Here is a 25,801-nt window from a genome sequence, read left to right on the forward strand (position 1 = left end):
TACACAATCTTGTGTGTAAAGGTGTAGCATCTTATTTGTGTATCTTCCTCACCTGAGCATCATCTTGGATGTACTCCAGTGAAGCCCCGCCCACCCAGGTGAGGGGTGTAGTTTGCGAGCTCAGGTACGCCTGGACAGAGACCGTCTCAGCCAGGTTGTGTCCTAAAGAGACAATAAGCCTCAACTCCATGCAGTTTTCCACATTTCTTTGTACAGAGGAAGACACATAGTCTTCTTTCTCTCTCCTTCTGTCTTCTCATACAACAAAACCCACAGCAGAGAAAATGTTGAGTGTGATTTGCATGTTTGAAGTGCTTGTTTCAAACTCACGAAACTGAACGTAGGTGACCTGGGTGTAAAGAAAAAAACATTTGTGGTCTCTAATAAATGAATGTACATAATTAAAATCAGACACATTTTGTAGGCAACACAACACAAAACCACTGTTATGGCACCAAGTCTAACTGAAAAATATTCTCAGATTTTCTTTGTGTATATTAATAAAGGCATGTTCTCTTTTTAATGGAGAAGGAAAACAGGTTTTCAGAGTCCATCAGCCTGCTCTCTCCATCTGTAGAGAGCATACAACCCTGCAGGACGGATGGCGGTGTCAGCCTACACAGACGCTCAGTAATGTTGACATACTGTTTATGGCACTGCTTCCCTCCTGAGAGGAAGCAGATAAGATTCTGTGCCGCTCCAGACCTCAGCTCACAGACGGCACATGTACTGTATGTGTGTGTGTTAAGATTCAAATACTGATATACTGCTCCCTGGGACACAACAGACAGGAGAGGAAAACCTGGGACTGTAAAGAGTGTGTTTGAATTCTGATGATATTTTTCTGAGGACCTTTTCATTCTTGGATGTTAAACATGCAAAAATAGATAAGAGAAGAAAAGGAAGAAAGAAAAAGGAATATAACATCAATCCATCCATTCTCTTCATACAGATGCAACACAGTTCACATAGACATATGCACATACCAGGCACTATAAAGCAGAGCATGATGTCACTCTGAGCTCTGGTGACATGGACCAGTGTGGATCCTTCCAGAACAATGTAGACCTCTGCATCCAGCGGCACCGAATCTAAACCCTCCAGCAACGCAAACACTTTGGCCTGGCCCTGAGACGAAGAAAGGCGAGAGAGGTTGAGATGCTTAATAAAGAAACATGGACGCGACAGAGCATAAGAAATTTCTATTCCTAAAGATGCAGGCTTGTTTTAGAGCAGGACTCTATTCTGATGCTGTGTTCTACATTTCTGTAAAGTACACCAAATCCCCTGACAGCATTCCTCTTGAGAGTATAATAAAATATTACCCCTCAATAAAAACAGGAATGTCTTAGTGTCTATTGTAAAGACCTTCCCTGATCCCAACAGGCCAGAATGCTTTAGACTTCTGATCAGAGGCAAGACTGTGAACTAGGGCGGAACAGTCACACATGTGCAGCCTGATTGGTACCTTTAAAAACCTTTTGTGCAGGTTAAGAAGTTCAGGCTGAGTTGTTCTGGGTCATTGATTTAGTATCGTTTGAAGTTCGGACACTAGAGACTATATTAAACCTGAGCTTCGATACTGATAGCAGATCTTTTTATATACTTTGAGAATAAAAGGACAACACACCCAAATAGCCGTACAAGAACTTTGCTGATATTAAGTGGTCCACAACTGGCACCATTTTTATCTGTATCTATTAGAACGGAATACAATCAATAGAAGATTATCAAATGTAATCAGACAATATATTGGGCTGCAGATAGATTTCAATCAGTAACAAAAACATATTGAGGTTACACACACACACACACACACACACACACACACACATCTAGAACTTGAATTAAGAAAAATAATTTGTTTTATGTAAAATGTTAACACAAAAGCACAGCTTTTCTGCATTGTTTGTTATTTCAAATAACATTTTAATATCTACTAATTTCAGCAAACTTAAACGTACGTGTATGTCAGTGAAAGGCTCCATGTGACACATGGTTACATTTGAGTGATATCTGTTAATCAAACATGACACCAATAACAACCTTTTCAATATGACAAGAACACAAGCAGGTCAGGATGGACTTTCCCTTAAACTTCTGTGTCAAGCCAACAGAGCAACAGGGGAGGCAGTGAGAGAACTGGTTGTTTTCACTGAGACCCAGACCTTATTAGGATTTTGGAACTTTGATGAAAACACAACTTAAAATATCTGAAGCATTATTAATTTGTTTTTCGCTCTCTTGAGGACAGAGGTATTACTTTCAGCTCCTCAGAATAATAAACATCCTGCAGGGCCTCTAGCTCAGCCACCTCTTTCCACCTACAGTGGCCTCGATATAGCGAATCAACCGCAAGACGACAGCGTGTGGGTTATTCTGGGAAACATATCAAACGACTGACAGAAGAAGGGGACAGAGGTTGCACTGAAAAAGGTAGAGCAGAAACGTAAATAGTGAGGCTTAGTTTGAAATGCAGCGAACATGCCAGATTAGTGTTGGATGGGATGAGGGTGTTTTTAATCAGCCACTCCGTTTTCTTAAGAGAGTCTACGTTAGTCTTACATCAGCCCAAGAGCTGACCCGATTTCTCATGCTATAACTCTGTCTTTACTTCTCTCACTGTCTCAGATAGAGACGCTGTGAGTTATTGCTTGTCTCCGTCTCACCTAGTTCTCAGGTTCACTCGTCAGTTTCTTTATCCCTAGTCATTCATTCTTTTTTCGATATGGACTCTAATGTTTGCTCATATGACACCATTTACTTTACAGAATAAACAATGTAGAAAAGATGTGCATAAATGTCTTAATTCAAGGTCTATGTATGTGGTTGTATTGTTGTTTCTTTTTTCATTTATAGCTACTTATAGTAACGTTGCTTATTGTTAACTTTGCCATAAGGGTTTGACGCCGACATCTTAGGATTCATTGCCAATTTCTGTTTGTCTATGTCAGCTGAAATATCTGCATCAGAAATGTTCCCGATAATGAAATCCGAACACACAAAATCTGTGACGTTTTTAGTTTTTAGTGAAATATCTTGACCACCATTGGTTTTGATGTGGAGACACCAGCAGGTCAGTTTCTAATTCACCAGTACAATATCTCAACATCTGTGAATAGACAGGCACAAGTTATTCTGTAGACCGTAGACTGTATATGAAGACATAGAAAATATATTTCTATAGTCATTTATTCACTCATTCTTTTGTGGTCCTCCACAGAAAACAAGTATATGAGCGACGGGTGTTTCATTGCATGTAATGGTCGATATGCTGCATCCACATTAAAAGCTTGGTAACATTTACGTGACCTTGTGTGAGCCGGGAAAACAGCATCAAAAACATGTCAAATGAGTATCGACTGAATACAGTGTGAGCAGTGCTTTGATCTTCAGAGGACCATTAGTTCACGTTGTTGTTTGTGCACAATGTTAAGATATTGTCATTGTTAAGAATATTTGACTGCGGTTGCTTGTTAAACTACAGCTTAACCTCACAGACAACAGATCCATTCAAACCACCAGAAACAACACAAATCAAACACACGGTAAATTCAAGTTCTCTACAACTGTGACGAAGTAAAACACAAATAAAAAACATTACTGTGAATGAATCACAGAGTTATATACAAAAGTGCCACGCTGCTATTGTCACTGTTGTGTTGATGGATCAGGTTATTTTTCCCCCAGAGAAACTATGAATCACTGCTCAAATAATCCAACAGCAAAACCAACAAATGTTTAATCCAAAGACCAATGAAGTCGCTGTTTGATCACCGGAGAAAACATCAGTCTGCTTTCATTGTGCCGCCCTCGTCAACCCCGCTGTCAAATCTGATACCTCCTTTATACAATCGTACATACAGAAACTTCAGGGAATTCATCTACAGAAAACATTTGTATCCTTTCAGATATTGGACGTTATGTTAGATTTTTAGATGCATTTTATTTAAACATAATGCGTTTTTTGTCACATGTGCAAAATCTCTCCCATAGACTTTCAGTTTTGATAAATGAAGCTGCTGATCTCTCACTACTTTCCAAACCTGATTTGCAGAGATTTCAGAGATGTTACTAACTCTTGAGATTAACTGGAGATGCCGGTATCAAACTTGACTGCAAACTGGAGCACATACTCACATACAAAGGCACTTTCCTCCTGCTCAGCTCCATCTGCACAGCAGCTGCAGGCAGACACATGAGAACAAAATATATGAAAAACAGTAAAGATCAAGTCACACTCGACGTGTAGCCACAGGATCCTCATTTCATCCTGGGTTACTTTGGTTATTCTGTCTGTTCCTCTGATCCTCAAGAGATTATCAAAACGTATCTGTGCCAAGCAGAGCCAGAGGTCGTCCGACAAGACACGATAATCCTTTGATCCCCTGTATGTGAATAATGATTTTAATGATGACACTTTCTGCCGTGGTGCATAAAGACCACATGTTTTATGTGCATGTGTGGTCCGTGCAGGTACTAGTGATGTTGTGAGGACCTACATCTGTTTACCATCACATTATTGTCTTAAATCGGGGACACAAATAAAATCCCCATAACATTAATCATTGGATTTTAAGGTAAAGACATGTTTTAGGGTTAGATTTAGTTACTGTGGCGTAAGTTAAAGTAAGTCTGCAGGGAGTCATGGAGACATGACTGTGTGTGTGTAACAAATCGATTGATTTCATTTGTGCAGGGTTCAGATCTGTTCTTCATCAGTGGCCACTTTCTAAACTGAACTCAACAGCAAGGTGTCATGAAAACAAAAAACTCTTCCCTATGATTACTAATACCATCATTACCAAACATCACAGTGAGCAACGGCAGAACATGAACAAACCACAAACAGTTATGAATTATTGAACCTTTTAAATCATTCATATTAATTTAAGTTTCATGTTGACCTCTTTGACTGCAGAATGAATTAGACTCTGCTTCTATGGTCGTATCTGACCGTTCACAGTGGTGGCAGTAACAGGAAACATTCAGGTTGAACAAAGTGAGCAGCAGCAGCAGCAGGTAGAGAAGCGTGAATTCTCTGGATGTACTCACCTCCACAAGGGGCTCACACTCCGGCGGAGGAAACGTGACAGTGCGCGGTAAACACAGACTCTAAGTGGGACTCATTCCTGTCGGTGCCGCCGCTGGAGCCACAGGTTGAGGAATGACGCAGGGTCTGAGCCACAGCTGGGTCCAGTGAGGACATCCTCCTCTGTGCGTCTGGGTCCAGTGGATGCTCAGTCTTCCGTCTGCTCACCGGCAAGTTCCTCCTTAAAAGCCCAAGTCTTTCCTTGTGGTTACAGCGACCTCTAACGAATGAAGCTGTCATTGGGAAGAGTAATGATCCCTTCAAGTGCTCCTGTTAAATATTTAGATGAGTATAAACATTTGGTTTATATCAGACTCATGTAGCTGGAACATATCAAGCTGATTCTAAGTGCATTAAATAAATGGTTTCCTGGTTTTAATCCTTGTTTATTCACTTGAATTTAGTTTTTCTTTTCAAATAGAGGGAGAGAGCGAGAGCGAGAGAGAGAATAAATCTATTAATTACTATAACCCCTCCTCTATGGAAGCTGGTGTATATACAGATAATTAAATATAGTAAAACAGTTCAATAATTACACACTAGTCAAAGAAATGAAGGGAACACTTAATCATCACAGTGGAAACCAAGTCAGTTCAACTTCAGTGAAATCAATCTGTCCATTCAGGAAGCTCCAGTGATTGTGAATCACTTTCACCTGCTTTGGTGCAAATTCAAGTGACAACAGGTGCAATGGAGGCAAAAGCAAGACAACCCCCAGAGAAGGGAATGGTTTTATATGTGGTGGAAACAGACAGCTGCTCTCTCCTTATCCTTCTTTACGCTTCTCTAATTTTCTGTTCTGCTAGTGTCCTTGTCACTACTGGTAGCATGAGGCTGAACCTGCAGCCCAATGAGGTTGCACATGTAGCATCCAGCTCCTCCAGGAAGGCAAAACCATACGTGCAGTAGCAAGGTTTGCTGTGTCCCCCAGCACAGTCTCAAGAGCAGGGAGGAGGACAGGGCTGTAGATGCGCATCAACCAAGCAGCAGGACCTGTATCTGCTCATTTGTCTGAGGAGGAACAGGAGGAGCACTGCCAGAGACCTACAAAATGACCTCCACAGGGCTGTGAACTGTGATCTGAGTATTATCACAAGAGGCACTGTTCTAAATAATTAAAATACTTTAAAGTCACGTGTTTCTGTTTAAATAATTATCATCAGTGGAAATGTAACAAAGTGAGGCAAGCCAATTGTTTAACACAATTCTGATTTGTCATTTTCACTATTACAAAGATTTATTTTTATCCGCTTATAAAACATTTGTCAACACCAAATATTATGAAAACTCAAAGCAGACATTCACAGTCAAATCTTTCAAACGCACAAGTGTGCATACATATACATATGCACACACACACACACACACACACATTTACATTTGAAAGTGTAATTACGAGACTTCCAATTAAAGCAACATCTTGCTTTAAATCCACGTTCTTCCTTTCGGCGGAAACATGCTATCTTTGTCTGTTGTGTTTTCAGTCGAGTTAAAACACCAGAGTGAAACCATGGGTTTGATCAGTCTCTTAAAACCTGTATGAAAATGTTTCTGATTGACATGTAGCCTGACATGTTCATTTGTGTCTGACAGTTCAAAAAGATGTTTCAGGGTTGTGATGGTTCTCTAACCCAGTTTTTTTCCCTCCAGGTCTCAGGTGGCCGGAAGCTGTGGTCGTGCTTCACCCTGAACCAAACCGTTAGACCTGCTGACAGCAGAGCAGGGCACTTGCTTCCTTGGAAGGGAAGAGGCGAACATTGTGTCCAACATGCCCAGCACCTCCAGCAGTTCCTGCTGGTAATCAATCTCCCTCTCAATCAGGTCCTGCAGACGTATCAGCTGTCGGTCCACGACTGGCGACTGACCGATTACTGACTGATAGATGTCCAAGATCATCTCAGCCGCCGTCACGAGCACAGGAGCAAATCTGGAGTCAACCAAGTTCCTGCAAAAGAAGCAGAAAAAGCTCATGTATTCAAACATTTGTAAATATTTGATCAGCAATTGCAAGCTAAAACATTTCAGTGCATCCCATAACACATTATGTCACCCCTTGGTAAAGCATCTTACCCTATGAGGAAGTTAAGCAACTGAGAGAGACCCTGTTCATCCCTTCCTGCCAGAGCGTTCTTCAACGTTCCTCTTCGATCCAGCTCCTTTATAACAGCGACTGTGACCTCTGGTTTTCTGAATCTTATCCATGTCTAAAAATACAATTGAATATACTTATAAATAGTGAAAAAGACAATCTCAACATGAAACAAACTAACATTGTTGATAAAGGTTATAAACACATGAATTGTATACCTCCAGGGCTCTATCCAAAGCCTGAGATACATTAAATTTCTTCAGCTGCTTGTCGTATTTGGCCAAATGCTGTTTCACTGGCTTACTGACGAGATAATCATCCTAGAAAAAGAAGGAGAACCAGAAATGAATCAACAGTAGTTAGAGAGAAAATGAGTTCATAAGCCTTAAGTATAAATACATCAGTGTGTAGAAATAAAGGCTTCAGTAATCAGGACCTTGTCCTTACTGGTCACTCTATGCACCTCTTGAGGAAAAACAACTCAACAGACCACATCATGTCTCAGACTGTTAACGACAACATCTGCATGTAAATGTACCTGTTTAGGGACATAGTTCTTCCCCTTCACAAAAACTCGATATGATGGCCGTCGCCTCTGTTGACCAGAGATTTCTTTCGACTCTTCAGGATTCTTTCGGTGTTTCATACTCAGAATACCGTTGGTCATACCCACGACAATGGACTCATCATCTGGCTGTGAAGAAAGATGAAGACATTCACAGTTTTACTATCAAAACTATATTTTTTTCACCCATTTCTATGAGGCCCAACAAAGTCAATTTAATACAGTGATTGATGGTCAACGCATTATCAGCCAGCATTTCCTTATCAAGGGAATTTTTACAACAAATCAGCGACTGTGATGGTGATTTTAGACAAAGGGGAGCACAAAAGCACTCAAAGTAAAAAGTGCCTCGTCAGGTCACTATCTGTTTCACGCTGTGTTCTCGTAACCCTGCACCCTAATACCAACACCACGTGGAGAGGATCTACTGTTTCATCTCTTTTCGATCTACATCTCTGGCAATACTGGATATTTCTGTTGGCTGCAGCAGATATTGGATCTATTACTTTGAACTCCGAGACCTGGTCTCAGAGAGCAGCTTCTTCTGAGACGTGCACCACAAATATATGCATCTGTCTGTATTGTATTTATTCACCTATTAGAGAGCACGTTTCTACATTTAATTAATCTTTAAACATGAAAACTAATAAAGGGTTGAGTGTAATTTCTTACAGCTAAAGCCAGACTGAGGATGGAGGCAGCATAGTCAAAGTTGTGAACCACTTTATAGTTGGTTGTGCTGTACACCTTCACGTGCCTGAAAAACAAACAGAGGTTCTGCATTAGACAAGATTCAAATAAAAATACATATGAAGTTTGGAACTGCTGTGATTTCCACAACTTAAATACACAAGCCCCATACCTGTCCAGAGACCCTGACAGCAGTCTCTGCCCATTGCTGCTGAGACACAAACAGGTGACAGTTTTGTGATGGTTCTTCAGGGAGACCAGAGGCTGACCTCCTTTTAGAAGATCCCAAATTTTCACATAGCGCCCACCTGATGAGAGTAACAGGAAGGATTTCGTCAAATATCCTGATTGTAAATTAATGAATATAATGTAGTACTTGTGTTTGAGTGTGTATGGGCCTGATAACAGGAGGGTGTGTTTACTGGATGCAGTGAATGTGAAGATTACACTGCTGAATACCTGCAGAGACGAGGAGACCCTCAGAGGGATAGAGGAGGAGACTCTCCACTGGGTGGCCGTGGTCCATGGTCATCACACTCTTATCCATTCTGGCATCAAATACCTTCAGTGTGTGGTCATATGATCCTTTGATAAAAAGAATAATTTTCAGTCTCACAAAGACAGAGCAAACTCTTGCATCCTCATACACACCTTATCTGCAGAGGATCATTTTAATGCATTTACTGCTAACTTTGTATATTAATTATCAAATTTGACTAGTTGTGTAAGATGTTTCTCTACATATTAGTTTGTTGTTAGAATATTTGTAAAAGGTAGAAATCCTGTGGCATGTAGAGCTGCTAACATTTAAAGTTGGTAGGAATAAAAGATAAGTTAATTCGATTCTGGTTGAACCGGTTATGAAAGCCAGATGACATCACATAGTGGATCTATTCAAATGCTACTGGATAATTCTGGAAGGTACCAACTGTGATGCAAATAAATGCAGTAACTTTACTTCCTTAATTTGCTCATATTTTAAAAATAGCTTCCATCTCACCAGTAATAAAGAGATCTCTGTTGAGCTTGCTGGTGACTCCACAGCGGATGTAATCTGTGTGTTCTTGGTAGGTGCTGAGCTCTGTGGTGTTCGGCATGTCCCAAAGTCGACAGGTGTAGTCGTCAGACCCAGTGAGGATCTGGTAGCGATCTGAAGTGAAGTCTGTTACATGTACGGCCCTGAACAGAAATAAAATGAGAAAAAACTAAAAACCTGTTTCATATTTCATGTAGAAATCTTTAGTCAGTGACCGTCTCGAATGTTGTCAGAATTCTTGAGCTCATCACAAAATTCAGACGATGGATCACTCAAGATATCATCACTCAACAACGCCTTTACCTCACACTAAATTACAGGTTATACAATCAGATAGCCAAACATATGATGTGTCCTTTTTACGAAGCAGCCACTGTAGAGATGGAGATCTGAGACATGTACTTTGGTTTCTACACAATATAATGAAGTAATGTATGTGCTGATATCAAGACACAAATGCAAACTGTAGACTTTTTAAACAGTCAGGGACCAGTTCTAGATTTAGATTGAAAATGTGAACAAATCCATTGTATGCTGTAGAAGTTAGACTAAAACACTATCGGACTGTGACACAGTGAATACCTACTTTGTGTGCCCTTTAAACATCCTGAGTGCCACCCGGCCATTGACATCAAACAGCCGGACCACAGAGTCCTCACATCCCGCCACGAGTAGCTGACCGTCGGACCTGAACCTCCCACAGTAAGCAGTGTCTTTGAAGCGTGTATACGTCTTCACAGGCTCCTGGGAGAACGCCCCGTAAATATGGATCTGAGGAGAAAATATTGTAGAAATGAAACTAAATCTCAGATTGATTAAAGACTGACTGTAGCCAACATTAAGTGAACTGTGAGCAAAACTAATAAGAATTCATACAAGTAAAAAACAACATACTCTCGTGAACGCTGTCACAGCAAAGTTATGTGGAGCCTCGGGGGAGACGTCTATGTTTGTGACCGCTCCAAATTCTTTTATCTGGACCGGAGCCTGTGGGAGGAGAAGACAACGATGCCAAGTTAAGATCGAGAAAGAAATCTGCATGACATTTTTACGCAAAACATAAAAAAGCAAAGAATAGAGACTCACTTTGTAGTTTTTCCAGTAGAGTGTGTCTTGTGTGACTTTCTCCCCAAGTTTGGGATAGACTTGGATTTTCGTAGGTTTAAATGAAGCCATTTCTGTGCTTATCAGAATAAACAGTGTCTGCGAAGATTCAGAAAAACATTAACAATGGAAATATTTGACATCTGGGATAGTTAACCACGTATCTACCGGCGGGAGTTGTCTTATAAAGTGAGACACATGACATCATTGCAACTTACGGTATTAAGCCATAAAGACCCAGATTTATTTATAGGGGAAATAAAGGCGGTGAACTTGATTGGGGAATAAACACTTTCGCCAATATACATTTGAACACGTGAAGAAGAAGAAGTCGACATCAGAAGAACGAGTGCAGTGAAGGCTAAGCTAACAAGCTCAGTGATTCGAGACTAATTAATCCTTCATTCAAGTTATAGATTTGGTTTAAAGGTCTAATAACACACACACACACATACAGTCAGTCAGGGTACGTTTCTTGGTGATTAGAATTACTCGTGAGGAACCTAGTTTGAAAACAAAAGAAGCTCATGACACGGAGGTAACTGACGCAACGTGTTCAGCGCAGCACAACTTCGTTAGCTAACTGGGCTTTAGCCGGTTAGCATCATCCACTAAACCCGATTTTGACGATTCTCACCTTCGACCGAAAAAATATCCAGGAGTGAAAACTTGTTTCTTTGAGGAAGAAGTGTTGAAATCAGATGAAACCTAAACTGAAGGTGAATCTAAACGAAAAGTTTCTCATTTTAACGAGTGGTCACGTTGCCTCTCGGTGCACAGGAGGACGCCATGACACTTTCCATGCGGCCGCTTCCGTTATATACCTTTTCACAATAAACAAAAATTCATTTTATTTTATTACTTAAATCAATTATAATAACAGAATTACGCAGCATATTTACTTTTCAAAAACATACATAAATGATCCATATGATTTTATTCTAAAAGAGTGGTATCATTACATTTTATGAAGAAAAAAACAGAGAGGAATCTGGCATTGTTAAGTATTTTATTGTTTAGTTTAAGATTTCTTTATTTCTGATTTATTACTTTAAGTTGCTAGTGAAATTATTTGGCATCAATATAAAAATACAAATACAAAATCTTCTTTTTCAGAAGTGTCCGATTTCACTTCTTTAAATCAAATGTATGACATATTTTTGGTTTAACTTTTCAACATCAAAAACATGAAAGTGTGTATTTGACATTAGAAAATTGTGTTTTTTTTATCTTATGAAAACATCCGATTAAAAAATAAGATCACATTAAAGTTTGAGCACAAATTTTGAAAAAAAAACTGTGCGCGCTCCCGGCAAAAGTTGATCATTGCGCGTCACTTCCGGTCCTCGCTCCTTTCTCCGAACGTCTGTCGGCGGTGGAACCCGCGTGTTTACACTCTCACAGGTTAGTTCACGGCCCTGTGGCCTTTCCGCGTCTCATCACACAGGTTTGATTCCCACTGAGAGAAGGAAGAAGAGTCCCCGGTGTCACCGTGTGTGTGGAAGTGGGAGGAAAACTGCAATCACATCTGAACGTTAGCATACAATGCAAGAGGCCTGTGTTAGCTGGTTAGCATGCCTTGCTAGCTAGTTAGCCAGCCGGCAGTGAAGTGACATAATCTCACACACCCGGGATTTACAGCTACATTTCCCTGTTTTGGAAGTTGACAGTTCAACCATCAGCTTCTCATTATGAAACCACATGGGGACTTTATCAGCTCCTCTTCTTAGGAAACGCTGTGAGCTTAACTTAGCCACCAACTTTAGCTGAGCACTTCTGTCCGATTCATTTGAGGCTGAAAATGTGAGCAGCTATTTTTGGGAGCCCTGGCAGCTGTGCATACTCGTTAGATCGAAGTAAAACCTCCACCAGGAGGGTTTCTGGGGAATTTTTGACACTTCCATTTAATCACAAACCCTTATTTTCCCGCAACATGTCACTTTGCATATTGGACTATGAAATTTCCACCCTCATAATCACATGTTATGTTAAATTAGTGTGCATGTAGATCAGAGTCTGTGATAATAGAACAGGTGTTTTGTAAGTATTTTGACTAATTTCTATATTGTCAGAATTGTGATGTCATTTTAAGTCTGAGCATTGGAACATGTTTTTCTGCCTAGTCCACTGATAATTATATTTTTATTTATAAATGCATTAATAAACGCATTTATTAAATTTGATCATGTGCTGTTACAGATGAAGGAGTCCATAATGAACCAGGAGAAACTCGCCAAACTGCAGGCGCAGGTCCGCATAGGCGGCAAGGTGAGTACATGCTGACAAATAACATAAAATACATGAACCCCTCTGTTTATACACCCACACATTTATACACACTTATACAGACATCCACATAGATGACACTTATTCACACACATGCATATATATATATATATATATATATATATATATATACATCCATGCATACTTAAACATACACATGTGGCTGTCAAATAAAGAAAATAAAACGAGTAGAATTAGGGTTCATTTATTGAAGCTCTATGTTGTGCTCTAGGGGTCGGCCCGTAGAAAGAAGAAGGTGGTGCACAGAACAGCTACAGCAGACGACAAGAAACTGCAGTTCTCCCTCAAGAAACTAGGAGTCAACAACATCTCTGGCATTGAGGAGGTAAAGCCAATTCTTACAGAAGTGCACGGCAACAAGTAGGCACATTGGTGTTTTAGGGTCAGGTTACTCCACTTTAAAGGTCCAGTGTGTAAGATTTATGTGAAAGGGATCTATTGGCAGAAATTTAATGTAGAATAATTCACGTGATGTTTTCACTAGTTCGTTTCATCCAAATTGTATGAATTGTATTTTCTTTACCCCAGAAAAGGCCCTTTACATTTAAATACTGTATATTTACATTTGGGGGACCCTCTCTACGGAGGCCACCATGTTTTTCACAATAGTCCAGACTGGACAAACTAAACACCTTTTGAGTTTTTGTGACAATTAAAGGCTACCACAGTTTATTCTTCATGTGAAAGGGTGAGGTGAGGGTGTTCAGCTGCAACATGAAATTTCAACACTAGATATCACAAAATTCTACACACTGTACCTTTAATGCAGCTTTAATAAATAAGATTATTGAAGTGGCCTATAACAGTAACAGAGATTAGATTCCAGTGCTAAAACTAATACATAAATAATAAAGACATGATGATAAAAAAAGTTTATAAGTAAAAGTATTTTCTTTGTTTACATATTGTATCATAATTGGAGATCAACTGTTGCATTGTTAACTTAAGCAAAAATAACAGAATTATGTGTTAAATCAATTACTTGTTGAAAATGATTCAGCCTGGTCAGAGCCTTACGTCTCCCTATGTGACACTGACCTCAAATTCCTCTATTTTTTTCCCCTTTTTTTCTTTCGATTAAACTCTTCTTGTATTTCATTATAGGTGAATATGTTCACAAACCAGGGGACGGTGATCCATTTCAATAACCCAAAGGTTCAGGCCTCCTTGGCTGCCAACACCTTCACAATCACAGGGCATGCTGAGAACAAGCAGCTCACAGAGATGCTCCCAGCAATCCTAAACCAGATGGGAGCTGACAGTCTCACCAGCCTCAGGAGATTAGCAGAGACCCTTCCCAAACCAGGTAAACTCTTTACTGACATGTAGACATGCATTAATACGTTTGCTTGATCTTTGTCAACAATCTGTAATTGAATGTCCCTTCATAGCTGGAGAAAACAAAGCCCCCATGGTTGCTGCTGAAGAGGAGGAGGATGATGAGGTTCCAGGTAAGCCAATTTATACTTACATGCATTAAATTACGACCCCATTATTAACAGTCAACATATAATAGGTACACCAAGGTTTTGTTTTTTATTTCTAATCACAGTGGTACATTTATGACCTTATTAAGTCTAATATGTCTTGTATGCATTATTAACAAGGGTTAATGATGTGTGTCCTTATATATTATAGTCATATTTTCAAGTTGTATCTAAATGCTAATGAATGATAGTCTCATTTAAACATGTCGTTATTGTTTGTTACTTATTTCTGACTTCCACAGTTCCTTACTCTTCTGTTTCGGCTTTCAGATCTTGTTGAAAACTTTGACGAGGCTTCGAAGAATGAGGCGAACTAACAAACACCGGTTCACATTTCAAGGCTCCTCTTGACCCATCACACTTTGACTAAGCAGCATTTTCACTTCTGTTATTTCCCTGTGGCTCCAAGCAAACGATGCGTTTAAATTGTAACATTGACAATTGGGATAAATCAAGTAAAATTGACTTTTTTATGGCAGCTGTTACTGACCATTATTCTGCATTAAAAGTGATATTTAAATTCAGTAGAATGTGCAAACCTTTTTCTTTCTCACACTGCCTCTCCGATGTTGTGATGCCCCACACATCAAAAATGTATTGTTGGAATAAATCATGTAATAAAGATTACATTAAATCCACCAGTTCTCCGCGACCATCAATGAAGAACCTATTGACTTAGTTCTTGTCATTGTTTTCAGAGTCATATCCATGTTAACTTCATGAAAGGCCTGTGTTGTGTGGATATATTAAAAACTTGTCTGTGCCATGATACTAAAGGTTAACAAACACTAGACATTCCCCTCTTTATAGAAAAAATATCAATTTAGAAGGTGATTTCAAAATTAAGAGAAGAGCCATTACATCTGCCTTAACCGCAAAAACTAAGCTTTGGTACCTTTTTTATACACCTCCAATGATGAATGGTCAGCCAGAGTTAATTTGTCTGAAGTGTTTCACAAATCTTCTGGTTCAAGACCTTGTAGTTTCTATGTTAAAGGTTCCATGTGTAAGATTTAGGTGAAAGATCTATTGCCACAAATTGAATATAAAATAATCCTCATGCTGCTTTAACTGGTGTTTAATCAGTACTGTAAGAATTGTTGTTTTCTTTACCCTAGAATGGGCCCTTTGTATTTAAATGCTTAATATTTACATCAGGAGCGGGTCCTCTCTTCGGAGGGCGCCAAGTTTTTAACAGTAGCTCAGAATGTTCGTACATTAGAGAGTTATACATCAGAACTAAGTTATTGACCCCTCTTGATATCAGATAGTATCTGTTGCTTATCTCGTCAGTTATTTTATCATTTTAACTGCTTGATGTGGGTTTGATGTATGAAAGGGCTCAAAGGAGCCCAAAAGAAGTCTAACACAGTCAATGTGATTATCGATCATTTGAGATAGCTGGACATCTCACAGCTGAAATGATTATTAATAAAGTGAGCATTCACCCAGTCACTTCAGATACTGAGAGGTTATTCAAGTACATCTTGGTCTTCTCTGAAGCAGACAAACAAATTATGCAATGAAGGAAAGTGGTATTGCTTTTCTTTCTTCAGAAGTGTTATTTCTCTCTGAAACTGAAGTAGGCTTTCGGGTGGGAGGTGAAACGTTTTAAAGAACCTTGAGTGAGTCAAATTGATCTCATGTCAGAATTCACATTTATTTTCACAGACACAGATAAACTATTTAGGCTTTTAAGGAAATGAAACTACTTCTGTTCATGTGACCTTATTGGTTTCGCAGAATTTTTGATCAGAAATGTGATTACAATGTGCATGTCACACAAAGGGTGAATTCTTTTGAAAGTAAAGTATTGTGTATCTACTCAACAAACTGTTAAAGGACAAAGAAGCTTTACAACACCAAAGTGCAGCACAGTCTCACAGACTACTTCACTCATGTGATGTATATGTGAGGAGAAAAACACTTTTTTCACAGGTTTTTTTCTGAGTGATGTAAAAGGACTAGTTTTAGCTCTTTCAAAGTAAACGTTTGGATAAACAAAACTAGATTACCCCACACATGTACGGGCCACACGTTCTTTGAGGGCGATGGCGCAGTCCAGGGAGAGCCGTCCTGGGAACCAGGGGGTCACCAGTTTGAGTCCCCCGCTGGACCAAGCAAGCAAACTGGTAGCTGGTGAGCTGCCAGCTTGCCTCCAGAGCTGCCGAGGTGCACCTGAGCAAGGCACCGAACCCCCAACTGCTCTATGGGCGCCGTATAATGGCTGCCCTGCTCTCCCTCTGTAATGCATGTGTTGTGTGTGTGTGTGTGATCTGAGGGAGAGAAATGTAAATTTGAATTGTGTGTAACTTACTGTGCATGCAACAGGAAAATAAAACTAATCTTAATCTTAATCTTGACATGAGTAATGGGGAGGGGAAGTCCAATTCTCTGTCTTATCTCTTTTCTGTATGAAGGCGTGTCCATGTATGCATGGTCTTGAACTTTAGGACCACCGCATGTCCTCTCCAAGAAAGCAGGATGGGGAAAACCTCTGAAGGAGTGAAAGAAAAAGATCTCAGTCAGTCTTTGCTTTTGACAGAATAATTCTGATTTATCTTTCAGATTTAAATCCAGGATTTATGGTCAGAAAAATCAGGGGAATATCATCAATATCAATATACCTACAGTCTGTGCAGACTTGTTTCAGTGTATTTAATATATGTCATATGCACAGTCTCTCTCCTGTAAGATTATTGTTCCTCTTAACCCATTAATCACCATATAGAATGAGAAAAAGTAATAAATGTCCCATGCAGATTTCCATAGTCCAGAGTTACTTATTTAAATTGCTTGTTCTTTTGTGACCAACAATCTAAAACTAAACAACAAATATTCACATTCACATTTTAGAATTTAACTTTAAAAATGACTGAATCACTTGAAACCAACGATAACCGTTCAATCATTTCAGCTAGTCTATGAGAAAAATATAAAAGAATGATGTAACAATAAATAAAGATTATTGGATGAGGGTGATCAATAATGAATTTTTCAAATTTATGTGTCTGTTCATAAAGATATGACTCCTTTATTCTTTTGATTTGAGATCAAATTAACATTTATGATACTAATCAGATTTGCGTCAAAAATGAACAAATCTTCTAAGATAGAAGATCAAATGTATGAATGTGTTTGTGTCTGGGGGGGGGGGGGGGGTACTTGAGTGATTCAGGTTTTGTTAATCAGAGACAGTACACGGATACTGTTATACAGCAATATGTCATAAAGGTTTATGGTAACCCCCCCACGTAACGCCCACACCTTACATTTCTTATCACCGCCTCTCAGTCCCTTGTTTGAAACTCATTGTTTATCTGTTTACAAAATTTGACATTCAAATCAGGACAGAGGAAATGCACTGCCCGCCGCCTCTGCCTACAAGTTCTTATCCGTCGATCAGTTTCTCTCTCGCCTCCAAAGGGGCTGTGGTGATGGTGATGATGATGATGATGCATGCTGTACGCAAGATATAAAAATGAGGCTCAGTGGGCAGTGAGAGCAAACAATCGGCAGGATTCCTTCAACTGGACCTCCGCTCTTGATTTTTCAGCATCACTTGAGCGTAATTTCAGCCAAATGGTAAGAATGAACTACCAGAGAATTAGATGCTGTATATGACCACTAATTATTAATCATCATTCTATTTTATTACTTAATGTGTCACTTGATTGTTTATGGTAAATAATAGTACAGTACCTAGTTTTCTGATATTTTGCTTTTTTTTTAACTCTAAGTTTTCAGTCAACGAAAATGTTTGTTGCTTAAACATTTAATTGCTCCATTATCATATATATTTATTATATATAATTATGATAATGATTCCCACATGTATATGTTAGGATTCTAAGTTTGGATTTTAATCATATAATTTTGATAAAACTAATGCGTTTTCAATAATCTCCTCCTCCTCTTGTTGTCACTGTTTCCCTCAGATGACTCTGTCTTTGTGGAAATTTGGACTTCTGCTCATTAGCTTCATAGGAGCAAATGGACTTGACCGCTTTCCAGAAAATTGTACGTCTTATTTATGGATCCATATATTTTCACACATAATATTTTCTACATCTTCAAAGGTTTTACATCTATTGATCTTGATCTATGTGCCTGTGTGTCTGCATGCTTGTGTAGTTGTTGTGGCAAAAAGGAATGACGCAGTCACACTGACCTGCAACACAAACACTGACGGAGCAGTCACGTGGAGGTTTGACGGTGAAGTGATGGAGGATTTGGAGGATAATATCCAGCAGGACGGTCAAAATCTGAGCTTGACAGAAGTGGATACCCCCATACTGGGAGAGTACAGCTGCTGGAGAGGAAGAGAGATGTTGTCATCGACCTACCTGCTGCTGGAGGCTGAGGAGGAAGAGGAATTAGGTGAAATGCTCGTATTATTCTTATCTGTTCTAATATTAGGTCACAGTTTAGGCCAGTTTAAACTCTGTGCAGACAGTCTGGGTGGAATATTTCTATGTTTTGAGGAGGGAACTTAACTCAAATTGTGTCTTTATAGATACCAGCATCAATTGTTGGGCAAAGTCGTATCACTGTAACTTCAGCTGCATCTGGAAAGACAGCAGAATCAAAGCAGGTCGCCTTGGACTGGGCCATGGCTGGTAAATACCACAAAACACAATTTACACTAGAAAGACCACACTACTGCATGTATAGTGTATAAAGATTGACCATGATGCAGCTAGAATCATATCCTTCTCAGTGACGTATTTCACCCAGTGTCTCATATACTCCTTCCATTATTCAAGCACTGAAGGTGGGAAGTTGTGTCACTGGGTCAGCAGCAGTGATCAGATCCCGGGTGGGGGATTTCAGTTTGAGCTGTCGCACTCCCTCTCTCCCTACGCCGAGGAAAGCACCATGCTCAAACTCACCGCTGAGGCCATTATTAACTTCTCCATCTTCAGGATGACCAAGACATTTTATCTTCGAGACATTGGTGAGCTGAAAGAAACTGAGCCACACTAAAGGCATCCAATAGAAGGTTTGAAATAAACAGAGCAAAGGTGTTCACAAAGGACAAAAGTAAAGTAACTTTGTGATGAAGTAAAATGCATATTCAAATGAAATGTAGTATAACATATAATATGCAATTATTTTCAAAAACATTTATGACAGTTTTAAACATTGAGTTTCAGGCACAATACATAAATATTTGTAATGTTCTTTCACAGTATTTTCTTTCATGGTTATTTCCAGACAGACTTTAATGTTTCATATATTTTTTAAACTCTGTTTTATCTTCTATCAAGTTCAACCCGACAGTCCCCAGATTAGCAGGTGTCAGGAGATGGAGCAGAACCTGAAAGTGACCATCGATCCTCCATCCAGCTGGTCCACCCCTGAGAGTTTCTTCTGTCTGGAGCACGAGATTGAATACGTGTTCAAAGATGATGGGAAGGTAAACACAAGCCTGCGTTGGTACAAAGTCGAGAGATCTCTTAACGCCTGTCCTTTGGTTGGTTTTCTCATCGTGTTTCCTGTTGTACTTTAGACTGGACGCTCTTTCTCTTCCCTGATACCGAAGAGCATCAGTAAGCTGAGGGTCCGCTCCAGAGACTCGCTGGTGCTCTCAACCTGGAGCAATTGGACTCCTTGGAAAAATGTAACCAACTGATATTATTTGAAGCTGCTACACTCTGCTGCTGCTGCTCCCTCTTTGTTCGCACATATCCACATTTTCCTATCGAGTCCACTCCAATGAGTTTATGGATGTCATCCCTCACCAGAAGATCAGTGATAGAGTTTTGATTTATATTAGATGATAAGACCATACATATATTATTTATCTTTTATTTATGACTGTATTCAAACTATTTATTATGAATATATTGATTATTTATTGTAAAACATCATACAAAACACTGCTGTTCCCCAAAGTTGGTTTTGGCAACCAGCATCACACATACAGGAAATGACACAGACAGTGCACCACAAATACATCAGAAGTTTCCATTTCCATTTCAACAGAAGAGTCCAGTTCAGTGGGCCCTGCTGACAGAATGTAACACTTGTCCCTGTTATTTCTGTGTAAGTCACTTGGTGTTTTCTGTGCTGCAAGATGAATGTCTATTAAAAGCATGTACTTCCTTCCTATTTTATGTTCCTTCTTCTTTCGGATGATTCTCACGACATTTGTACACTTCCTGAACAGAAAAATATACATTCCTCTGTGATGTAATCTAGAGTCAATTCATTTTATTTAGTTAATGTTCAAAAATATCTGTATTTTTAAATGAAAGGTCAAATGAGCAGATTTTACTTCTGATATCTGGAGCTTAAAGAGGTATTTTTTTAGTAAAGTTTCTCTAAGTAGTATATACAACTTAAACTACTTAGCTGGTTTTAGTTTTTGTAATGATTGAGCGATATCACATTTTATGCTAAAGTATATCACCTAATTTACATAATAAAACTTGTAAGTTTGCTTTACATTTATTCTATCATCAGTTTAGATCCTCTTAAAGTTTAAAATGTTAAATATTTGTTGAGAGCTCATCAATAAAAATCTTTCACTTCACTCAGACATCTGTAGCAACTATTTTTAAAAGTTTGTAAGATAGGATATGCATAACTTAATGTGTTTACTTGTCCCTTTGAAATCTGTCATTACCTTGTTACAGGTGAGGTCGCGGGAAGAGAACTTGTGCAAATGCAGAAACACAGTAAAATATTGCTGTCCAGAGTTGCCACCTGCATTGTTGGAACGCTGCAAGAAGAAGAAGAAGATGAAGAAGAAGAAGAAAAAGAACAAGACATCTTAAAAACATGTTGAATAAAAAGGTACATTGCTGCTGGGATCATTCTGTCGCACAAACACACCACAGTTAGTGGAGAATAATGAACAAATAATTGCTTACGTGTGTGAGTATGAAGCAAATAAAGTGTTGTATGTTATTGCATTAACTGAGTGCTTGGGTAAGGTAAAGATTTTGAACTTCAAAAAGCTCTGACCTGAAGAAGTTATCAACTTTTGTTCTTCACTCAGTTGCCTGTTTATCATTAACGACTTAAATATCTTGTTAATTCAGAAAAATTGTCCAAAAAACAAATCTGCCCAGTCTGTTTTAACAAGATAATTTTCCTTAAAAAATTCTGCTGTTTTTCTGAATTAACGACTTAAAGGTCCAGTGTGTAAGATTTAGGTGAAAGGGAACTATTGGCAGAAATTTAATGTAGAATTTCATCTAAATTGTTTGAATTGTAGTGTTCTTTTCCCTAGAAAAGGCCCTTTATATTGAAATACATTATATTTACATCGAGGGGACCCTCTCTGCGGAGGCTGCCATGTTTTTTACAGTAGTTCAGACTGGACAAACTAAACACCTTTTGAGTTTTTATTCAGCTGCAACATGAAACTTCACCACTCGATATCACTAAATTCTACACACTGTACGTTTAATTACCTCGTCAATTCAGAAAAACAGAGCAGATATTTTTCTCAATTGAATAAAATACACTTCCGTACTAAAACAAAGGAAATGCACGGTACATGTATTCATGTTGTAGTTCATTTGAATAAAACATCTATGAGATTCAAATACATGTGATGGGGCCCAGCAGCTCATTCGTGCCCGGCGGCTCCGGAGCGTATTGATCCGGCTCTGCAGAACGCGCATGCGCACAGCACATTGACCGGATATGGCCGCTCACCTGCCGCTGTGTTGTTCTCCGGTGCAGCCTCAGACATGGAGGAGACTCCGCCGGCACATGTGAGGTACGAGGACGTGTCGGGACTCTAACGTTGCACATGTCCTGAACATGGCAGCGGCTCTTTTTGTTTTGTACCTGTGGAGCGTCTTCAGCCGCACCGCAGGTGAGAGGAAGAGTCATGGCAACCAGCTAGTTCAGCTAGCAGCGGTGTTAGCTTTAGCTTTGGATAACCTTTGTTTACACGCGCATGGGTTGACTGAGCACATGTGCACATGTTTTACAGGTGCAGAGACAATACTGTCATACTCTGAACATCCATGACCAACTCTGCCTTCATGTGCATGATACAGTCACATGTATTTACAATGTTTGTGTTTTTTTTGGGGGGGGGGGGGCTGCTGCAGGTCTCGGGGTCAATGAGCTCTTGTACTTCCGGGTCATCAGCCCAGAGGAGATCGGCTACATCTTCAGTGCTGCACCCGCTAAAGACTTTGGAGGAGATTTTGTAAGCACTCTTTTCTCTTTCATTTCAAATCAAACTTCCTGTCTTCAACTTGTCTGCATTTATATTTGGCTTCAATACTCAGCTTCGGTTACTTGTCTGTCCATCACCTTGTACTCTGCATTGACAATGTCTCCACCAGCACATACTTCTTCACAGTGACAGCTTTGAAGTAGTTCTGGTCGTTAGACTTTCATCTCACTGCATTGAACTTATTCTTGACTCATTTGGACCTTTTTATTATTCTTATGCTCTTGTGTTTGACTGTTTTGTGTGATATTGGATGCCTAGATTTCCCTCGGGATCAATAAAGTATTCATCCATCCATCTATCTATCTATCTATCTATCTATCAATGTCCACTCGAAAATCACATTCAGAGTCAAGAGACGTGTGTACTGTAAAACATGTGTTGCACCATGCAATGAAATATTTACTTTGCCTGTCCTCGGTCTCACAAGATTAAACCGTCACAGTAAAGTCAAGCTTAAAAATGTAATTCAAGTAAAGATTAACTTAATAATAGAAAACTACATTAATACTCAAATCTAACTGTAGACACATGTTATGTGTTAACATATATCTGAAAACTTTGGCATTGCAGAGCAGCAGTCATAAATGGACACAAATGCAAGAGGCTATGAGTTCAGTCAGACTTGTGGGAAATTTTGTTCTTACAAGCTCATTGTCGTATGCTTCCTCTGGATTTCACACTCTTGCAACATCTGCCTGATGTCAGGAGTGTAAAAGGCTGTGGCTGTGTACTGTCCCTGATGATGATGATGTGTTCCCTTCTTATGACCTTATTCTAATAAAAGTCCTGTAGTGATGGAAAGGCTGTTCTTGAGATAAATAGTGCACTTCTAATGGAGCTGATTCGGCATTTTCCACTGCACCTAAAGAAGTTACTGAGTTACTGATATCTGGTTGCTTCATTTGCCCTCTCAAAGTTCAGTCACTGTAGGGATTTCTCGATGATGTTATCGTAAGGCCAAATTAATGTTTTCACCCTTTCTACCTCTTTGTCTCCAGACATCTTCCTATGATGAGATTTTCCTGGTGCCTGCAGACCCGGCAGACGGCTGCTCCGACCTAAAGGACAGAGACATCATTTGGGGACAAGTGATCCTGGTTGAAAGAGGGTGAATACTAACTTATAGCTGCCCCTGTAGAAGCCATAAACAGACCAGTGATAGGAAAGTGTAAGCTGGGGTGGATCCATGTAGTGGTTGAGGGGTGGGGAAGGCCTGAGACTAAGATAAGCAGGGTGTGGCTGTAAGAAATGATGATGATTCAGTTAACTTATAGTAAGATAACTTGCTTACTAACATGCTTAGGCATGTGACAGCCTAAAATGGACAAATTGTATTTAGTAGTCAAATTGTCCCGACTGGAATATGATGATAATTAATTATTTTCTTCATTCATGTAAATTCATGTTTCTTAATTGTTTTTACAGTTTTTTTTGCAGCGGTTGTAGGAAATACAGAGACGCTTGAGTGTCATGTAGAATATTTAATGTAATTTGTTTAGTTAAAGTAACTGGCTGATAAACAGTGGCATTTTTAGTTGTATGCAATGCTAACATGATGTAATTAGATATTTTATCTTTTGGAATGTTTAATGTGCAAAGTCTGTCCATATGGGACAGTAGAGTTTGAGTAACTATGTCACAGCACATCGTTGGAAGTAGTATTACAACTTATTTATTTCTGGCTCATTTTAAAATAATTTCTTCCATTTCTTTATCTGTTTTTCTTCAGTGGTTGCTCCTTTGTACAAAAGGCCCGTTATGTGGAGGAAGCAGGAGGTAAAGCTGTTCTAATAGCTGATAATGCAGTGGACAACGATAGTCAGTACCTTGATATGATCACTGATGGGACCACGGCCAAACCCAACATACCTGCTCTGTTTCTACTGGGACGTGATGGGTACGACGCGTCATTCAGAGCTGTTAAGGATTAATGCAATGAATTTATTGGGCATTAACAGTTTATTCCTTTTATTCTAGAATGATGATCAGACGAACTCTTGAGAGACAAGAGCTGCCGTGGGCTGTCATTTCCATCCCTGTCAACGTTTCGTCTTTGGCCTCATTCCCTCTGAAGCAGCCACCATGGACACTGTGGTAGAAGTGACACACATCTACAACTTCATTGTCTTCCTCACTCTGTTTGCTCTCTTTCATCGGTGCATTTCCTCTCAGCAGTGAATAAACTCACAGCTTCACAGGGACGTCTTGGTGATAACCTGGTGGTGGTGGGTAACCTAGCACATGTAGTAGTGGTGAACCAATAAAACTGATGTACACATAAGTTCACACTCACAGCCTTTATACCAGGTAAAGACAAACAAATGAGAAACATTCTTGCTTATGCTCAGTGCTTAGCTAAAGTTTTAATAATTATTTGCCCATTCAAAATGTGCCGGTCTGTAGGGGCTGGTTGCTTAGTGTCACAGTGTATGTGACACAATCAGTCACAAGTATAATTTTGTCGAACCTTGTCTCAGTTGGATGGTTGAAGAGGGTTTGATTAATTAATGTCTGTATTTTTATTTTCTTGACAACTATTCATCCAAAAGCACTGTACAGTCAACTGTGCACTTCCTTAGATCCTCAGCAATACACCTGACTACACCGAAGGTTGATCGGATGAGAAACAGTGATGCCTTGATTTGTAGTTTTATTAGTCGGTGATCATGATTATGAGGTCTTCCAGTAGGTCAGTCTCCAGAAACTGCTTAATACAACACTTACAGAGCACACGTCGCCTCTGCCTTGTCTAATAGTGTTAGTGGTTGGATATCCCTCTGAGGGAAAGACACAAAAAAACTATTCATGAAAGCATCTGCTATAATCACAATACAATATACAGGGAATGTTGCCTCACTGTAAAAATGTAAATAATTTCTGTTCATCTGCATGAACTTTAACAGGATAAAACTGATAATAACTGTACATTCCTTTTCTTATGGTAAATAAATCTAAAATGAAACTTTTTGCAGAACAGACCATCATTCGTTTGCTTTCTTGCAGTTCACATTTGTAAAACTTCAAACTCAGTCTTCCACGGGAAAAGGATTGGGTGTTGCCTTAAATTTTTTCCACACTGAGGCTTCTGAATATTTTGGATGGATGAGTTGCTCTTTGTCTTTGCTTGGTTAGGAACAGATTGCTAATATTAGTAGGTCTGTAAACTTTATTGATCCGTTTATCCATAATATAAATGGGTGAGGGTTTCAGATTGCAGAATTGAAA

General features: G+C 39.3%; 5 protein-coding genes and 1 long non-coding RNA gene across 16 annotated transcripts in view; 3 read left to right on the top strand and 3 right to left on the bottom strand.

Moving 5' to 3' along the window:
* LOC109637090 (rho guanine nucleotide exchange factor 28-like) overlaps positions 1–5,195 on the bottom strand; it is a 35,810-nt gene extending 30,615 nt beyond the window's left edge. For all 11 annotated transcript variants that reach the window (XM_069523485.1, XM_069523484.1, XM_069523480.1 and 8 more), the window contains exons 1-4: positions 5,056–5,195; positions 4,141–4,184; positions 987–1,128; positions 53–162 (exon numbers count right to left, since the gene is read on the bottom strand). In XM_069523485.1, coding sequence (XP_069379586.1) covers positions 53–162; positions 987–1,128; positions 4,141–4,173 — 285 coding nt within the window. In that variant the 5' untranslated portion in view covers positions 4,174–4,184; positions 5,056–5,195. The remainder of the gene's footprint in view (positions 1–52; positions 163–986; positions 1,129–4,140; positions 4,185–5,055) is intronic.
* A 1,108-nt stretch (positions 5,196–6,303) lies between these two features.
* utp15 (UTP15 small subunit processome component) lies at positions 6,304–11,411 on the bottom strand. The gene is made up of 12 exons (XM_020099227.2): positions 11,214–11,411; positions 10,559–10,675; positions 10,367–10,459; positions 10,059–10,243; positions 9,437–9,615; positions 8,896–9,021; positions 8,609–8,744; positions 8,419–8,503; positions 7,720–7,875; positions 7,400–7,501; positions 7,163–7,296; positions 6,304–7,037 (listed from the first exon to the last, which is right to left on the bottom strand). Exons 2-12 carry the CDS (start codon positions 10,646–10,648, stop codon positions 6,746–6,748), a joined length of 1,578 nt encoding a protein of 525 aa, XP_019954786.2. The 5' UTR covers positions 10,649–10,675; positions 11,214–11,411; the 3' UTR covers positions 6,304–6,745.
* A 445-nt stretch (positions 11,412–11,856) lies between these two features.
* On the top strand, positions 11,857–15,008 carry LOC109636954 (transcription factor BTF3-like). Its single transcript, XM_020099009.2, has 6 exons — positions 11,857–11,980; positions 12,776–12,844; positions 13,095–13,208; positions 13,988–14,189; positions 14,275–14,334; positions 14,641–15,008. Exons 2-6 carry the CDS (start codon positions 12,776–12,778, stop codon positions 14,685–14,687), a joined length of 492 nt encoding a protein of 163 aa, XP_019954568.1. The 5' UTR covers positions 11,857–11,980; the 3' UTR covers positions 14,688–15,008.
* A 1,003-nt stretch (positions 15,009–16,011) lies between these two features.
* Positions 16,012–21,106, bottom strand: LOC138407464 (uncharacterized). Its single transcript, XR_011240861.1, has 4 exons — positions 21,002–21,106; positions 18,868–18,938; positions 18,542–18,729; positions 16,012–16,867 (listed from the first exon to the last, which is right to left on the bottom strand). It is a non-coding gene; the product is annotated as an uncharacterized lncRNA (long non-coding RNA).
* On the top strand, positions 17,706–21,294 carry il12b2 (interleukin 12B 2). The gene is made up of 8 exons (XM_069523488.1): positions 17,706–17,955; positions 18,309–18,390; positions 18,505–18,750; positions 18,887–18,989; positions 19,137–19,327; positions 19,641–19,789; positions 19,883–19,993; positions 21,012–21,294. Exons 1-8 carry the CDS (start codon positions 17,830–17,832, stop codon positions 21,150–21,152), a joined length of 1,149 nt encoding a protein of 382 aa, XP_069379589.1. The 5' UTR covers positions 17,706–17,829; the 3' UTR covers positions 21,153–21,294.
* A 642-nt stretch (positions 21,295–21,936) lies between these two features.
* LOC109636951 (protease-associated domain-containing protein 1) lies at positions 21,937–25,538 on the top strand. The gene is made up of 5 exons (XM_020099003.2): positions 21,937–22,204; positions 22,446–22,546; positions 23,575–23,684; positions 24,306–24,473; positions 24,554–25,538. Exons 1-5 carry the CDS (start codon positions 22,150–22,152, stop codon positions 24,672–24,674), a joined length of 555 nt encoding a protein of 184 aa, XP_019954562.2. The 5' UTR covers positions 21,937–22,149; the 3' UTR covers positions 24,675–25,538.
* Positions 25,539–25,801: the final 263 nt, after the last annotated feature.

This window comes from Paralichthys olivaceus, chromosome 4, assembly GCF_024713975.1.
Source record: "Paralichthys olivaceus isolate ysfri-2021 chromosome 4, ASM2471397v2, whole genome shotgun sequence".
Lineage (NCBI taxonomy): Eukaryota > Metazoa > Chordata > Actinopteri > Pleuronectiformes > Paralichthyidae > Paralichthys > Paralichthys olivaceus.

Bases quoted from the DNA above. Each gene is read 5' to 3' on its own strand.
- utp15 (XM_020099227.2), bottom strand. From the start codon at position 10,648: ATGGCTTCATTTAAACCTACGAAAATCCAAGTCTATCCCAAACTTGGG. The intron at 10,244-10,366 runs GTATGTTGTTTT...TTTTCTCCTCAG, and splicing joins CTGTGACAGCGTTCACGAGA to ATCCATATTTACGGGGCGTT. The intron at 7,038-7,162 runs GTAAGATGCTTT...CTTCTTTTGCAG, and splicing joins TTGCTTAACTTCCTCATAGG to GAACTTGGTTGACTCCAGAT.
- LOC109636954 (XM_020099009.2), top strand. From the start codon at position 12,776: ATGAAGGAGTCCATAATGAACCAGGAGAAACTCGCCAAACTGCAGGCG. The intron at 12,845-13,094 runs GTGAGTACATGC...GTTGTGCTCTAG, and splicing joins AGGTCCGCATAGGCGGCAAG to GGGTCGGCCCGTAGAAAGAA. The intron at 14,335-14,640 runs GTAAGCCAATTT...TTCGGCTTTCAG, and splicing joins GGAGGATGATGAGGTTCCAG to ATCTTGTTGAAAACTTTGAC.
- il12b2 (XM_069523488.1), top strand. From the start codon at position 17,830: ATGCTGTACGCAAGATATAAAAATGAGGCTCAGTGGGCAGTGAGAGCA. The intron at 18,391-18,504 runs GTACGTCTTATT...ATGCTTGTGTAG, and splicing joins TGACCGCTTTCCAGAAAATT to TTGTTGTGGCAAAAAGGAAT. The intron at 19,328-19,640 runs GTGAGCTGAAAG...TCTTCTATCAAG, and splicing joins ATTTTATCTTCGAGACATTG to TTCAACCCGACAGTCCCCAG.
- LOC109636951 (XM_020099003.2), top strand. From the start codon at position 22,150: ATGGCAGCGGCTCTTTTTGTTTTGTACCTGTGGAGCGTCTTCAGCCGC. The intron at 22,547-23,574 runs GTAAGCACTCTT...CTTTGTCTCCAG, and splicing joins AAGACTTTGGAGGAGATTTT to ACATCTTCCTATGATGAGAT. The intron at 23,685-24,305 runs GTGAATACTAAC...GTTTTTCTTCAG, and splicing joins GTGATCCTGGTTGAAAGAGG to TGGTTGCTCCTTTGTACAAA.